Source organism: Rhyacophila brunnea, unplaced genomic scaffold (assembly GCF_057557595.1).
Source record: "Rhyacophila brunnea isolate RB1 unplaced genomic scaffold, BYU_Rbru_1.0 scaffold_6, whole genome shotgun sequence".
Lineage (NCBI taxonomy): Eukaryota > Metazoa > Arthropoda > Insecta > Trichoptera > Rhyacophilidae > Rhyacophila > Rhyacophila brunnea.
The window spans coordinates 35,734,247-35,751,943 of NW_028233276.1; the positions used below are offsets into that span (position 1 = coordinate 35,734,247).

General features: G+C 35.0%; 2 protein-coding genes across 5 annotated transcripts in view; one reads left to right on the forward strand and one right to left on the reverse strand.

The window, feature by feature from the left end:
* smash (smallish) overlaps nucleotides 1–2,008 on the forward strand; it is a 478,903-nt gene extending 476,895 nt beyond the window's left edge. For all 4 annotated transcript variants that reach the window (XM_085956529.1, XM_085956532.1, XM_085956531.1 and 1 more), the window contains one exon: nucleotides 19–2,008. In XM_085956529.1, the coding sequence (XP_085812655.1) occupies nucleotides 19–206 (188 nt within the window). In that variant the 3' untranslated portion in view covers nucleotides 207–2,008. The remainder of the gene's footprint in view (nucleotides 1–18) is intronic.
* A 149-nt stretch (nucleotides 2,009–2,157) lies between these two features.
* Nucleotides 2,158–9,945, reverse strand: LOC147065616 (uncharacterized). The gene is made up of 3 exons (XM_085956533.1): nucleotides 9,792–9,945; nucleotides 6,967–7,101; nucleotides 2,158–5,307 (listed from the first exon to the last, which is right to left on the reverse strand). Exons 1-3 carry the CDS (start codon nucleotides 9,829–9,831, stop codon nucleotides 4,598–4,600), a joined length of 885 nt encoding a protein of 294 aa, XP_085812659.1. The 5' UTR covers nucleotides 9,832–9,945; the 3' UTR covers nucleotides 2,158–4,597.
* Between the last annotated feature and the right edge of the window lie 7,752 nt (nucleotides 9,946–17,697).

A 17,697-nucleotide genomic window follows, 5' to 3' on the forward strand; every position in this document is an offset into this window, starting at 1 on the left:
TGTGATCTTTTTTTTAAGGCCGTGGAGCTGCTATGATCATTGAATCTCTGCGACTCTTTTACCATCTCTCTTGTTTCCAATGCTGCGTCTGCGGCGTGAGGCTTGGAGACGGAAAACTGGGAGCCGACGTGCGCGTCAGACATCATCAGCTGCACTGCCACAACTGCTATTCGAGTGACGACGGCGTCAAGTTCAGTTGCGTTTGATCAAGAACCAACCGAAAACCTCGCAAAGAACTGATAATCATTATTTGATATTTGTCGATTTTAATTTGTGACAATTGCTATTATAGAGCAGTCAGTGTTTTTATTATTCAATTTAATACTGTGTTTGTATAAAAAACATTTTAATGATGTTGGAACGCTATTCAGTGATTTTTTTTTTGAAAACGTGTAAGCAGTGAATCGTTATGAACAATTAATTTAACAATTTCACATAAGTCTGAAAGAAAACTCTTGATATTTTAGTATCCATGTGTGTAAAAATGTATATAATATAATTATTATCGATGTATACCTACCTAGGCCACTATCAACCATTAAGATTGTATATATATAAATTACCCATTAAAGGTCTATGCGATTTTCGCTGTATGATTATTTTTTTCTAAATTATATTATACTTTACTGTGGCCTTTGGATTTGAATACTACTTAATGTATAAAAACTGTTGTTAATATATTTTAATGGCTTTGTTTATTGTAGTGCGATTGAGTATCTTGATGAATGATCGAGTACAAATTCAGGAACTTGAAGAATTCTATTCATATCTTAGTTCTGATGCCATTCACATAGTTTTCTCAACTGTATTATAAAAAAAACTGTATAATTATAATATACTTACTTTGATGTTTATACGATGTGTAAGGAACACTCAAAATGATGCCATCTACCATGATTTATCTTATAATAGTCTTTAAAATATTGTCAGTGTTAAATTTATTATAACTGAAATATATTATACTGTAATTTTAAGTGTATACTATATTATAATGCAGTACATTTTACTGAACAAAGTTTCTTTGAAGCAGTCGTGTGCAATTATATCGATTCGAAAATGTTAATACATAACTATTTTCAACAATAAGTTGTTCTGAATCTATTAATATCTTTTTTATTAACAAGATATCACGAACTATACGACGTTTGTATTAAACAAACAAAAGGAGCATCTCGCCTTGAACTACTCGGGTGCAAATTATAAATATATGTTAAAATAATTTATTTTGTTTCTTTACGAAAAGATTAGTATTTTATGAATGAGAATATTGCATAAGCGAGGGGAGATTTGAAGAGAATGGGCGATTTACTGATGAATTGCCGAGGATATGTACATAATTTGAATAATAGTTGTAGATTGTGATATAAAAAATATATTTTATTAGATATCAGCTGTTGTACCTATAATAATACTATAAAATATCAAGTAATTCTACTCCTATTTGTAGAAAAGATGCAAAAATGTTGAGTGTGTACTTTTATAACAATCTATATAAATAAATATTTTCATCATTATCTGCAGTTTTACTTACATTATATACAGAGATAATAATAATTATTCATGTATTAACTAATACACAATTGCCTAAATAATTTTGAATTATCACATTTACAGAAAGAAATATTTTTGGACTTTTGGTGATAAAATAATACAGTAGAACCTCGTTAATAAGAACACGGATAATTCGAAATTTGCCGTAATTCTAAATTTTCGCAAAAAAAAAACTCCCTTGAACATTATTTTCATATAAAACCGTAATTTCGTAATTCGAAATTATTTCAGAGTCCTGGCATATAAAAATATTCAATAAATCGTATCAAAGTACACTATTTCATGAGCCAGTCATTGAAAATTGTGAAAGACTCCTTCGTAAAACATCATAAATTACTTATTTTAAGAAGGTAATAAAAATAATCCTGACATTTTATGACCCATTAAACACACACTGAGCCGGAAATTTGGTACGCATATCAACCTAGGCATAGTACATATTAACGATATTGATGAAAATCATAAAAAAAAAAAATTTAAAATTTTAATATTTCCCCCCCCCCCCATACATTTCATAATTCGTAATTCGAATTTTTTTTCGGTCCCTTGGAATTCGTATTAACGAGGTTTTACTGCACTTGGTGGTTTAAAAACTTTTTTTTTGTTAGTTCTTCAATTTCGAATCGACAGTTGTTTCGAGCTACAACCCCATACTTAAAACGATCCAATTATAAACAAAAGCAAAACATCTAAAAAGCGAATGTTGAGTTGGTCTGAAAATCATGTCAGAATCGAGGGGTGTGTTCTCAGAAACTTGTCTGCCACCACACCCCCTGCGGATAATAGTGACATAGTCAATTATCATTGTGTCACAAGATTCCTAATAGAATAGGTGGTGATAGAGGAGAGGAATAAAATTGGGTTACTTACTATAAACATACCGTTATATCACGACTAGAGCTGTGATATCGAAACAAAAGTATCGGCCAAAACTGTTTCACTATAAAATCGCATCCATGACATGTTCGCCATAGAATAAAAGATTTATCGCTATCTACTTATCTTAACAAAAACTAAAAAAATATTTATGATAATGCATAGTGTGCCAAGAGATTTTCAACTTTTTAACCAGTTGGGGAGTTTGTTTTTTTACCTCTTGACCATTTTTTTTTACCAAGTCTAAATCGTCGTGAGCTTCTTCTTATCAAATATTTTTAGCCTGGATTTTGAGAAATTCTGTTCTCAATAGTTTTTGGTCAAAAATGCTAGATTTAATGCCATAAACCAGATGCATTTTCAACTCAAAAACGCTAGACGTATTCACTATTGAGATATTTTAACTATTGTTATAGTTGGATCGTTCTAATGTTGGGTTTATAGCGAAAAAGAGCTGTTAACATCAATACCTCAAAAATTGTAATACACATTAACAAAAATTTTGTTTCTAAACCGCAGTTGTACCACGTAACAGAGTTATTGACAAAATAGAAGTTTTTTTTACAAACTTGAACAGGGACAGTTGATAAAAAGACTACTATGAAACAATGCATTAATAAGTCATATTACAGTCCAGATATGCATTTAGATACATACCTAAAAAATCCTTTGAACGACACTTTGGCGGTCACAAATTAAAATTAGATTAAAATTTAATTATTAAAAATAGGAATGTTAAAATCAATCAGTATTTTGACCCCCAGATTTTCTATAATCCTCGTAACCAATTATTAATAGAAATTTTTATTGAATCAAATACATTCAAAGTCAGAGATTGATTTACAACGATGAAGTGCCTTATACAAAATATCCTGTATTACAACAAAATTGATAAACTTCTATAAGACACTTGAATGAATACGAGAGTTTAAAATGTTAAATTCTTATTATTGAAAATACATAGAAAACCAGATATCGAAATCTCAATCCTCACAACTTTCACTGTCCAGGGAAGATTAAGATCCGACTTACGATTCATTCAAATTAAATTTAAGAAACATCTCTGATGACACAAATATTAGATTATTAGGCGAGTTTTGAGGTTTTTCAAAATTATGTATTTTGAAAACTAAAAAAGATTTTTCATCAAAGCAACTATTTCAGCAGCGAGAAAACTAAGTTTATCATAATTGTTTATTCTCGGGGGTCCATTCAGAGAAAATAGACTTTTGATCAACAAAACAACAAAGAATAACATAAGAGACAAACGGACAGTGATATCTAATAGACAATAAAATATCAAACATAGATATAAAAATCTATGTTTGAGATAAGACATACAGTCAAACTTGGTTATTACGATCACGGACATAGCGAGATCTGGGATGTAATGACGAATCATTCGATGACAGTTTATGATTTTCTCCATACATTTATTCAGTTTTATAACGAGCTACTTATCGGATATACCGAGCAAAAATATCGTCAAAAACTTTCTTAAAACTATGTGTCGATTGTTTAAAAACATTTTCGACCCTAAGCAATAAAATCCGATCATAGACCAATGCCGCCGGGATCGGATTACGTTTATGACATTAATTAAGTGTCTAAGTACCTAATTGGTATTTTCGCCGACAACATTGAAAAAGTATCCACGCATAATATGATTGAAATCTCATGTAAAAAATCCAAGCTGAAGTCAGTAGGTACCTACCAGCGGTCATTACAAATAAACAACTTCTTTTGTAGTTTATGAATGCCATGTTTGTTTCGGGGATTTTTACGATGGTTTTCAGAATTTTTATGTTCTACTTCTATTTTTGTTTGAATTGCGACTTTTTGTGTTATGTGACCGCTCATTTAAAAATACCTATTCTCTAATATGACGAGCAAATTCAGTCTGTCCCATCTTCCTCGTAATAACCAAGTTCGACTGTATAAATATCGGTTTTGTAAAAAGTATGAATATTTGCAAATATTGTATTGTAAGATTTCATGTCTTTGTTTAGCTCTTTTCTCTCAAGACATTTTTTTTTAACACATACATTGACAAGCACCTCTAAAAGTGGACATCTTGTAGTTCGATCTCACGATTAGTAATTTCATCCGAAGTGAACCCTGAGAAATTCTCTTTCTTTCACTACTTTATCTAAACCATCTTTGATTAGCTTTATCCTGTTTTATTGGTGACTTGGTTTAAAAGTGCTTCCAGTGCTTTACATTTCTGTCTCTCAACCTTCAGAGCCTGTTCATGCATATTTTTTAATTTCTCTAACCGCATATCCTGTCGTCTTTCAAATTGCTCCATGTAGTCGGTGAACCATTTGGGTGGACAATCCTCGTACCTAATTTCTTCCATCGTATCGTCATCAGTATTTAAAAACGTTGCCTTCATTTCTGCACTATTCGAAGGAGAATCATCGACGTTGCCAGGCGGTAAAATAATCCTGGACATTCTTTGTTTGCCTTTGTATTCGTCTCTGCAATCAGGAGCGAAGAGTATTAAAAGGTCGTTATAATATTCCCAGCCCATTTTCTTGTTTTCATTTTTGCTATAGTAATACTTCTTAAAAGTATGTTTGAGGTTTCTCCATTTTCTATCACAGTGTGACCATGAAACGTTGTATCCATCTTGCTTCATAATATCAGCCGCTTTTGACCAAACATCTTTCTGTTTCTTCAGCGGGTCTCTAAATTCTAGAATAAGTTCCCGGTAACAGTTTATTAGACATTTTACCATCGGTTTGGTCCATCCTATTTTAAAGTCATTAAGTTGGACTAAATCGGTTGCGCCTATATCTTCAAGTTGGACCAGGTTACCATCTTGATCAATAAATTGGTATTGAATATTATCATCTTCTTCTATATCACCATTATCATCTGTAAAACAAAGAACATTCAAATTTATTTATTGACATGAAGTGAACTTCACAAATTATAAATTGAACAGGTTAAGAATTCAGGTAAGTATCTATTATTGTTATGAGATACCCGGGGTTCCAGCGGCTAGCTCAGGTGTCCATCGAACCCCGGATTCACAAAAAAAAGATATTTTAAATTGAGGAGAGATTAAATGAAACCACGTCTGTCTCGTGCGTAACTTGGTAATCTTCTTATATTTTACATTTTCTTTACACGTTTACATATTTTGTTTTAACAATAAGTTTCGCAGGTCCGTACATGTTGGAAACGGGACGCTCACTTACTTTTTTTTCTTTTTCAAACTTCGCGTACCCACGCCGTCCAACAAAAAGGACTCTCGTGATTGGCCAAATTTTATTGCGTGATGTTTTTTGATTTGACGAATCACGAGGACCATCCCGGCGCAGGCGCGTGGAAATTTGAACGTTGCCGGCAAGCGCGGCAAAATTTATTATATATGAATAAGTACTTATATTTAATCTTAAAATTATCTCTTTCATCCATCATCATTTATACTTTAAAATCTATCTTAATTACACCTCCGCCCAGTAAGTGATTTTCACGCATCGGACGAAGGCCTTTACTCATGAATAAAAAAAAATAAAATTACGTAGTTGAGCAAGGAATCAGATTAGATGTTTTATGAAGCCGTTTCTAGAGGTCAGGGTTACGTTTCGACTTATGACTACTAAATGATTATTTTACACCAGGAGAAGCCCGCCTGTAACAGGGGTGTATCAGTTACCTTGATTCAAACCACCTAGCCAATATTAATGAAATTTGAGAAGTGCTTTAGTTGCATGACTATTCGTTAATTTCGTTGTAATTAGGGGCGTGCAGGTGGCAAAATTGTTTACAGTCCTACAAACTTATCTAAAGAACTATGGACTACTGTCCAACAAGAAGATTTAGGCAAAAGCCTGAAGTCGCTGTCGTCGACTAAATAGGAGGAGCTTGTTAATTCACAGTTTTGACACGTGGACAACTCGTCGCTATAATCGAAGTGCAGTTAAAAATGGGAGGAGCTTGTTAATTTACAGTTTTAACACGTAGCCAAAAAGATCTTGTCGTACAGTACCATATGGACGCCATATTAAAAATGTCAGATTCTGTCCAGTTGCGAGTCTTGATTGGGTAGTTTTCGACTGTGGCTCCCCATCAATCTTTTAGATAAGTTTGTAGGTCTGTAAGCACATTGGCTGGAATTCAATGGATGCAGTTTTGAGTACCACCATATTTTTTTCAAGATTTTTTCTAATAGGTACTTCTGAGGTGTTTCCAAATTATTAGGTATGTTCAATAAAGAATGTTACATTCTTGTATTATCCACTGAATAAAAAAATAGGTTAATACATTTTTTATTAAATGACAAGCTCCATTGTCAACAATGACCAAAACAATACAAATATTACAAAATTAAGCATTACGTAACAATATAACCTCACTTCCAGAACCATGATATGCGTAAGGGGTTCCGGTTGAGAAATAATTGGGGTACTCCAGGTTTCACAGTTCGGTTCCGGTTCCATTTCCAGCTCTGATACAAAGACGTTGTAAGGGGAAAAGAAATTTAGGCAGATTATTAAAATAATTGTGTTGTGAGTAATATGTGCTTACCAGCTAGCATGAAACTATTGCTTGAGAAACCAGATGGCAGCATAATATCGGTATCACCTTCATCTTCATCCGATACTCCCAACAGAAGGATGTGAGCATTTTTATCATCGGATTCATCATCAGCAGCATTGAATTCTGTAACATAAGATATGCGTATATGAAAGAAGCATTTTACTAGTACATAGTAACCTTTTACTACCCACAGCGATCATGTATATTGTTATAACGTACTCCACAAGTACATTATCACTCAGTGGCGAAGACTCCTTACTAAGCGATTATTTAGCATTTACCTTAAACTAATCTAGCAATTGACGTTTACCTTGACATGTAAGAAATGTCTGATAACTGATTACGCAAATTGAAATTATTTATTTTTCGACATAAACCTGATTAGTGCCACAAGTTAACTCGCTGGTTCTAGTAATTTCTGAATAAACTATTTGTGTATATTTTCTAAACAATATTTATCATTTTAATGTGAAAATATTCACGAGAAACTTATTGATTTGGTAAGTTTTCACAAATATTTATCATTCTCTTCCTATTTCATATTTTTTAAGGGCTTTATTTTATTCCAAAAATAGCTAGCCTACAAGTGTCCACCTTAGGGATTGCAATACCGAATGAAAATATCAATACCGGTATTTCAGGATTTCCCATTGGATACCGGTATTCGTGAAATATATGAAAAAAACAGAAATATCTACCAATAAATATCTTTAAAATACTAATATTTTATACCAAAAATATCTAAATGGGTACATATTATGTAAATCTTTAAAAATGTGTAAAGGTAATAATATGTTGATGTTTACAAATACATAATATTTGAACTATTGGCACTTTCTTCCTTTTAATAAATTTATATTATGAAGTGCTTCTAGTAGATGTGTATGTGACCTGAAAATTAATTGGTAATTTCACCTAATCTTGTATTAGTTTATTGCACTTTTTTTAGAAATAAAAATTTCTTTACTTTTATCACTTAAGAAGTAAAACCAAACACAATGTTACACACTTTTTTGTTCAACAAAATTAAATTTCTCCATTATTGTATAAGCTACTTTTTAGTAGATAAACATGAAATAAAATAAGCACGGGCATGTCCATTATAGTCACTTTTGTTTCCTCTTTCAATACCGAATATATCGGTATTGTCTGATTTTTAAAACCGGTACTTCGGTATCAAAAAATACTGGGATACCGGTTTTCAAATACCGGTATTGAAATCCCTATGTCCACCTAGTAAAAATTGGCTGGCAGTGACATAATATCTGACTCAATTGAATCAATGGAATATTACAGCCTAAAGTTAAAATTGTGGTGATGATATCATAAAGAAATATGTACATTTTCAAAGTAGATGACTAGTGATCAGCCTGACGCATAATGAGAAAGATGAAACTGTATGTTCTTGGCGGTCTTCTGCTAGAAACATTTGGTTTGAAACATTGCTTTCTATTCAAAATAGCGTTTACTTCGTGGTTTGATGAAAATTCCAAAATTACAGGTAGCGCATTGTGGCATGGAAACATACATATTGGGCATAATGCGGAAAATCAATGGATAAGGAAGCAAACAAGAGTACACAATGTGATAGAAGTCATTAAGTATATGAAATGGCAATGGGCCGAACATGTCGCTCGCTAAGTGGACAACTCTTGGACAAATGCTATCATACAGTGGCACCCAAGGGATACTAAACATCCACAGGGACACCCTATACCTAGCTGAGTAAATAAACTCATAAAGTTCAGTGGATATAAGTGGCAACGAAGAACTAAAGACCGAGAAGAGTGGATGGAGCTAGGGGAGGTCTTTATCCAGCAGTGGATCAACCCCAGCTGATGATGATGATGGTAATAAATTTGCTATTGATGATATTATGAGTAGGTAGATACTGTGTATTAATAATAAAGTACCAATATAAAAGTAGGTACATACCTAAGTACTAGAAGAGCATGCTAAAGGTCTTGAACCTGGTATTCTAAGATAAGACCGACACTGTGCATCTTTTTAATACCTATCTATGTCCTATAACAGTGATGGCGAATCTATGGCAAGAGAATGTTTTATTTTAAAAAGGGATATAATATCTACCTATTATAATTTAAAATCTATTTTTTTTACAAAAAGTTTTACAAATAATATATACTTAAGTATATGATATTAAAAAATAATGAAAATAATAATATTCAGTAAACAAACCTAATGAAATTTATCAGTAGTCATTCAAATATAACAGCTGCTTGTTATGTTGCCTCAAAAATAATCGCTAAAAATGGGAAACCGTTCAGTGACAAGGAATATATTATAAAAGAAGCATGGTTAAAATGCTCCCAAGATTTCTTTGAAAATTTTGAAAACGAGGAAAAAATTATTCAAAGAACAAAAGATATGGCTTTGGCTAGAAACACGATGAAAGATATAATCTCAAGAGCACAAATTGTAATTTTTTTAACTTTTTAATAGAATTCTTAAAAACCATTACTTATGTCACTTGTATCATTGTGAAAAACTGCTTGGCACGTCGGCCATTCGAAAATTAATATTTGGGTCGGCACGCATACGTAAAAAGGTTCGCCAACCCTGTCCTATGACCGATGTATTCACATAATAAATGGCGGATTACGAATTATCACTGCTTGTGATTTTTAAATTGGTATAGTCAGAACATACTATATAAAAGATATTTCCACGAAATGCGAGTTAAATTGTCATTACAACTGTTTTTGGGTCATACCAAAACTAATGGAATAAATCACCACGGAATGTAAGCAGTAACATTTTCCAAGTCTCTGTAGTAATTAATATAAACATACCTTTACACATAATTTTCTCATTTTTTGAACCTCCCTCCATAAGATTGAAGCACACTTTGTGTTTTTAAAACGCGTTTGGTGTTTTGAAAGCGCGATGAAAGCGAGCTATCTCAGCTGTCAGCTGTCAATGTCAAAAATCAGGAAAAACTTTATTAATGTTGTTATCAACGAAAATTTAAATTCCCTATTTTTGTTCTATGCTACATACGCTGAAATAAATTTTGTAGAAAATGCATCAGTAGCCTGATGGCGTGTACCTCTACTGCACGGAAGTACATTGAAACATGTATATGTCAGAGAGCATTTGAAGACACATATCCATATTCCAATGTACTTTCATGTAGCGGAGGTACTCAGCATTTACATAAGGTTCATACAATGACATTTGGTTCATATCATTCAACCTGAATTGAATAAATCACATCGCACCGTTTGATTTGGGACCGTTTGGTAGAATGTCCACGGAAACGCTTTTCTGACGTTTGACAGATCGTCATTAATCTATGGATCGTCCGAATTGGTTTGACGTTTCATGTCAAACCATTTTTGATGGTCCGAGAACGGTTTTATTTTCAATGATACACTGAACCAAATGTCAAATCTTAAACCATTTCCGCTGTATTTTCTACTCATACAATTTGTACGTATATTGTATATGGTTTAGTTTGATTTGTTTGATTCAGGTTGAATGATACGAACCTATAATAAATATAATATGACCATAAAATATAATGAAATAATAACGTAACTTGGAAATTAAATATGTAGGTACCTAACAAATTCACATTTTTTTACAATTAATGTAAGTTTTCTTTGAGTTAAAAAAAATCTTTTGTTTGCAGATACATATTTATTAATTATTCGAATTTGACTTTTAAGTCCTTGGGATAGGGTTTGCTCTTCCTTCTTCGCGTGAGGTTATATTCTACTAATTTATTTTCCTTTTTCTTGTCGTTGATCATTCTTCCCTTTTTTATTTACTGGTCATACCCGCGCGTCCCATTTTTATGTAGGTAGTTTGGGACTCCTTTGTCATTCTGGATTTCTGGAATAATCGGAGGTTCCTGTCGTCGGAGAAGTGTGTGGCACTCCGTCACCATCTGCTAACGTAGGTAAAAAAAGGCAGTTGGTCCCTCAGACAGGCACATATCCAATCCCTTCTGGGGCGATTCAATTCCGCATCCTACCTCCAAGAGGAAGGTTGCATTGCCGACGGCTACAATGCTACAGTCATCAATATTGTCGAGGTCTCATCCTCGCCAATTAGCAACAATACCACCACAGGCCCAACAGACATCATGTGGTGGCTCCAGGTGATAGAATCCTCAGAGTTGACATAACGCAGGTACAAAAAGGCAGTTGTTCCCTCAGACAGGCACATGTTCAATCCCTTCAAGTCATCAATATTGTCGAAGTCCCATCCTAGCCAATTGGCGACAATTCCACCCAGCAGGACATCATGTGGTGGCTCCATGTGATAGGATCCTCAGAGTTGCCACACATAATGACATTCAATCACTTCCTGACAACAGACGCAGCCGACACAGGCTGGGCAGCCCAACTGAATAAACACCACCTATCAGGTACATGAAAACAAGACCAGTTGGCATGGCACGGCATTCCAACAGGAAGGAAATGTTTGCAGTTCTCTCTGTAATTTTATCTCGGGTACAAGCAATCAAAGGATCAGATCTGCTTCTGCAGACAGACAACAAAACAGTGGTGGCATACATCAACAACGAGGGCAGTACAAAGTCTGCCACCCTCCTAAACCTTTGCCGACAGATCCTAGTATTTACCAGTCGAGCAAATATCACGCTTACTGCGCAATACCTCCGCAGAAAGTACAACTACGTGGCAGATCATCTCTCCCGCAGACAACTCATTCCCGAACGGTGGACTATAGAAGGCTGCCACACCCGGCTAGACTATTTTCTGAAGTGGTTTCTTATCCTGCAAAGTTGGAAAGCAACGAATGCAATAACATTCATAAGTATTGGAACGATGATTATTTATTAATTAGAAGTGTCTAGGGTGGTTCTATCCAGTAGGTGACCTAGGGGTCAAATTTTTTTTGTAGTTTTTCAGAAACGGATTGTGTATTTTTTCTTCGAAAAACAAAAATTTCTTGAATTATAGCCCTGAACATATAGCAACTGAATGAAGCAGGCCAACAATTATAGCCGTCAACTTATGAGAAATAGTGACGCGATAAAAAAAAATGCAGGGCATCACGGAGGATTTACTTTGGTCATTATAACGTACCCATATAATTAATAATGTTAACGTTAGTTTTGCCGCAAATTGATTATCAGCCTACCTCACCATACTTTTTTTATATAACCTGCCTGCTTCACCATACTTTCATATAACCTGCCGCCCCTAGGGGAGCAAGGTCTTAGCCAAAAAAGGAAACAAGACAGTGTACCAGCAGGTAAATGCAGACGATAAAGAATGCATAACCGTCATAGTAACAGGGAGTGTCGGTGGGGCTGTCACACCAACGACAGTCCTCTACAAGTACAAAAGAATTCCTCAAGAAATTTCCGAAAATGTGGACTTTGTCCATGGAGCCCTCAAGCTGTAACAGTACCAGGAGAATCTGAAAGTGTGCCTTCAATGGTTACATCAGAGGAACGCAAGCGGTATTTAGAGAGAGGACTGCAGTTCCTAAGTAAAAAGATTGATGGGGAAAATCTTGAATCATTTCGCAAAAACAACGAACCTGATCAAGATGACAAGTCACTATTCGCACTGTGGCGAAAAGTAAAAAAATGAGTTGGAAAATATCACTCCACCTGAGCCGGTCAAACTCATCGATGAGGCATTGCAAGAAGAGGAATCCGATGATATGATGTCTTTGGCCGCCTGGAATACTATGAATTATTATGTGGCTGGTCTAACGACTTGTGATGGTAATTCGTCTCCAATCGCCAGTGCACCTCAGGCTGGTATAAGGATTTGTAATTATACTTCGTCTCCAATCGCCAGTGAACCCGCGGCTGGTCCATCAAATGTTCGTAGTCCATTCAAGAGACATTTTTTCTTCCCCGGTGAAGGGGAAGAAAATTTCAAGAAGAAAGCAAAAAGGGAAAAAAAACCCCACCAGTGTTTTTGGTAAACTGTGCCAGGAGTATTTCCTAAACAAAAAGAGGAAGAAAGAAGAAATGGAACGGTTGAAAAAAGAACGAGCTGCAGAGAGGCAAATAAAGAAAGAACTGAATGAGCAAGCAAAGGAAGAAAAAAAATGCGTTTTTCTTCTGAGTCTTCTAACCCATGTGTTGACATTTCAGACTCAGCGGAGAGTGAATGGCATGAGTCTAGTGATGAAAGCTTTAAGCCTAAAACTCGATGGCTGCCCGTTATGAAAGTCATTAATGAATTATTATAATACTTCTCGGGGAAAATCGTCCATATTTATAAAGTAAACGCTACTATTTCATCGATGCAAAAGTGCGGGAGACTATAGAAATGGCCAGAGCGACCTGATGTACTTAGCTATGAATGGAAGACGGCAGTACCTATCCCACATAAATGACCAAGTAAGCAAAACTCGTAATGTCTATTTAGTTCCGGAATTGGACTTTATTTGGAATATCTAAGGATTTTTATATGTTGAGTTTTATTTCGGTAAGTACTGAGCCTATGCATTACTATGTAGTATGTATGTACCCACCTCAGTTCCCAATGAATACGACAAAATATTCATCAGAATCACCTCCGCCTTGCGCTACTAAGAATTTTCCAGGGTTTTTGCAAGACGGTTTCATAGGTCCTCGCCGAATTCAAATTAGCAATACCCGATGCGGGTAGAAGAACAATTTTCAATAAGGCATATTCTCTCAGCCGGCACAATTTTCATTTGACTAGCATGAAGTAGAGTAGTTTGCGTTCCAAAGTCCTTAAGAAACTCGATAGTACATGCGAGGTATCCATAAAGGCATCTAGAAAAAAAAACACATTCCCGAAGAATGGCATCTCATCAACACCGCAACCATCTCCCTGTTTCAAAGATGGTGAGTTCCCGAGGTGGATTTATTCGCAAGAGAAACAGCACATTTTGTTGCAACGTACGTCTCACGAAACGTTACAGACAGTGGCGCTCTGTTTCACGACGCCTTCAGCCGAGTATGGGACTTCCGACTGGCATGGATATTTTCACCACCAAACTTACTTCCACGAGTCCTAGCGCACCTGAACTCAGAAAAAGGGAAGTACTTACTAGTGGCACCGAACTGGAAACAATCCTTTTGGGGAGCGGACTTACGATGATGGGCGATAGTACCTCCTTATACCACTACACTTAGTACCACCTACATACGACACTAGCGGATACGGAGACCAACCGTCCACCTCCAAGGACTCAGGACCTGTCCCTTCAACTATGGATAATTTCGGATGGGGTGAAATAACATCACATTGAACGGAGCAAAAAAAGGCACTCCTCACTTCCAGGCCTTCGACTCTAAATACTTACAAACCAGTTTGGAACAAATGGAAGACATGGTGTAATATGAACCTAATGGATCATAATAACCCTCAACCAATAGAATTGGCCAGATACCTAGGCTACTTGCACAACAAGGAGGGTTTGTCGTACAACACCATCCTGGTGAATAAGTCAGCCATAGCCACATTTTGCAAACCGATTATCATTGGAGATATCAGCAGCAACGTGGTAGTACAACACAATATGTTAAAGTCGATTTCAGTGCATAAATCCAAATCCGTCAAACCACCGGGTTGGGATCCAAGACGAGTGGCAGATCATCTTAGGAAAACAACACCGGTGGAGTACAACCTATACGAAACGTCTCGCAGGACAGCTACTCGGCTGCTTCTCGCATCGGGACGAAGGGTTCATGACCTCACACTTTTCAGTAATAGTAGACAAAGGATTAGTGGATAAAGGTGACCACATAATAATTATATGGTCAATGTTTGGAGCAAAGACAGATACCGCCAAGCATCGTCAATCGGAATAGAAGCAAAGCACTTCAACATGTCAGAACATCGACCCAATATTCTGGTTACGGAAACTCGTCTGCGTGTCAAACCCAAGGGGAGAGGAAGGTGGGAATATTTCGGAATTATTTATATGTTCAAGAGGTCCACCAAAACCAGCCACCAGGGCAGTTATAGGGAATTGAATAAGGTCAGTACTGTTAGAAGCAGGGGTCCAAGAACCACCAGGCAGTGTCCGATCAGCGGAGGCTTCCTTAAACTGTAAAAATATCCGATAGATTATATCTTAGAGAAAGGTAACTGGCGTAGTGAGTCGACATTACATGACTACTACTAGATAACAATGGACACACCACCATCATAAGGAGAAAGGAATCCATTAACTTCTCTATTCAACCCTATACATTGAACGGCACGACGGTATATACCTTGTCAATGAAACATTGTCACATATAGGAATTTAGCATACTGAACACCAGGTGATAACAAACAGATATCTCAATGACTTCAAAATCCAATTCGAATAATGAAAGGAGTTTTACCTTCCAATAAAACTCTTATTATTCATGTTGTCTTTGAAGTCCAGGTAACTTCTACCTGGTTTCTTGAGCCATATCATAATGACAAAGGAGTCCCAAATTATTTACATAAAAAAGGGACGCGCGGGTATGACCAGTAAATAAAAAAGGGAGGAATGACCAACGACAAGAAAAAGGAAAATAAACTAGTAGAATTTAACCTCACGTGAAGAAGAAAGAGCAAACCCTATCTCAAGGACTTCAAAGTCAACATGAATAATCAGAGTTTTATTGGTAGGTAAAACTCCTTTCATTAATACAGTTGAAATTGTAAATTATCAAAAAAAAGTCTCAAATTGCATGCTTCATATTTTCCGTTAGGTGCCTCTGTAGGTATAATAATAATAAATAAAATATAAAAATAATTTAAGAAATACATATTAGTAGGTAATAAAAAATATATAAGTCATATTCATATTACATCAACCAAATTTATTGGATAAATTCAGTGATCAGATGACAAAACCTGATAACTCGACTTTTTGACGAAATTGAGTTATCGCTATATTCAGACTCCTCTCGTTGATATCTATACGATGGCAAAACCCAATATATCGTAGACCCACTAGTATTGAAGTTATGAGCGTTGGCATTTTGTTTTATCCCCAAAATGTTGATTTTAGAAAGTTGCAGAAGCTTATAAAGCAAAATATCTCATTTTGCCATCTTTCGTTTCCAAGGTTTGAGTGAAATGTATAATATGACAAAACATAATATCTGCCAATACTGTGATTTTGCTATCCGATATTCTGTTTGTTAACATCATGTTAGGTATTATAAGATGACAAGATGGTTGGAACTAACGAAGAACGAAGAACCAGCAGGATAAAGTAAACCCTAATAAATCTACTAGAGAAATACTCTCATAGGTAAAGTTAGTTTTTAAAATACCTCTCTCTTTATACCATCAGGTGCAAATAATGATCCGGAAGTCAGTGTAAGAATTAATTGTCCAGAAAAATTCGTCGAATCTGATCCTCAAACGTCAGTTAGTGGTGCTGAATTAACAGATACTACAACAATTCATGCTGACAAATTCATCGCCAGCTGGCTTTCATGGACAAGATTTAAGAGGAAGACATCCACAAAAAAACTAATTGGTTGATGAATGAGTCCAGATCGAGGCATTTACAAGAAAGCGTCCAAAACTCGAGAGTCATTACTCCTGTGTAGATGTTCCTATTTAAATATGCTTACCAAGTCATTTAAATATTAAAATTATGTAATGGTGAATATAAAACAATGGAGTTGGAAAATGGAAGTGTGAAAACTGCATATTATGATGTATTTAACAAAACGGGTTTCAAATTCAATATACCTTATTTAGATACATAAGGCGATGAATATATTACATGTAAACGTTATATATCTATCAAAGAGGCAAGGAAAGAAATCTCCAAACAATACAATGCACATTTCATTGATGGACATAAAGGTTATTACAGTAAATCAGGAGATAAAATTACAGCTAAGAAAAGATCAAACCAACTAGTTATAGTTGTTTACAACAGTGTCTGCTATTATTCACAAATATTGTGTACTATTAAAGATTATTGTTTGTGTACAATTTAACTATTAGAGAATGTTATTCTCAAGAATTCTCCGAAGGTTATAATGTGACACGAGTCAACCGGTGGAGAGGTTCTAATGACATCGCATCATGTGTATTTAAGAAAATCACGAATCTTTCACCTGAAATCAAACACGTTGTCACATGCTCAGATGCTGCAGATGTACAGAACAGAAATATTAATGTGGTATGTATGTTAACTTAAATGCATTATAAAAAATACCTCGCTGAAGAAGCTGGTTGACCAAAAATTTCTTCTATCCATATCATACTAGACTCGAATGTGATAGTGACCATTCAAGAATAGAGATAACAAAAAAAAGGTTGACGACAAGAATTTAAAAAATATGATACTCCGGGATTGATTCCAATTTGTAAGAGTGGCCAGAGATCGGAAGCTTTTTGAAGTGATAAAATGTCCCAAAGTATGTTTTTTGTTTTTTCAAATTCACAAATTCATCGCAAATAAGATAAAGAAGGTAATAAGTTGAAGTTGTTAAAAATTAGATGGCTTTGAGGGCAATTTAGACGTAGAAGATATTGTTAAAGATTAAAATTTAAAAAAAATATTTAATCGTTTCTTTATATTAGTACCTATATCTACCTATTAGAACATACCTAATATTGAATTGTGGGTTGAAGAAGTTTCCGCAGACAACGTGCACCATGTCAATAGCATTTAAGTCATAGTTAAAAAACCTAGAAATATGTACATCATAAAACTAATCTTAAAATGAATTTCAAACCAAAATTCACAGCAATATAATTTTTACGATCAGTAAACTCGATTGTG

Coding starts and splice junctions, on each gene's coding strand:
- LOC147065616 (XM_085956533.1), bottom strand. CDS start 9,831: ATGGAGGGAGGTTCAAAAAATGAGAAAATTATGTGTAAAG. Junction 7,102..9,791: donor TGAGAAAATTATGTGTAAAG/GTATGTTTATAT, acceptor CTTATGTTACAG/AATTCAATGCTGCTGATGAT. Junction 5,308..6,966: donor CAATAGTTTCATGCTAGCTG/GTAAGCACATAT, acceptor TTTGTTTTACAG/ATGATAATGGTGATATAGAA.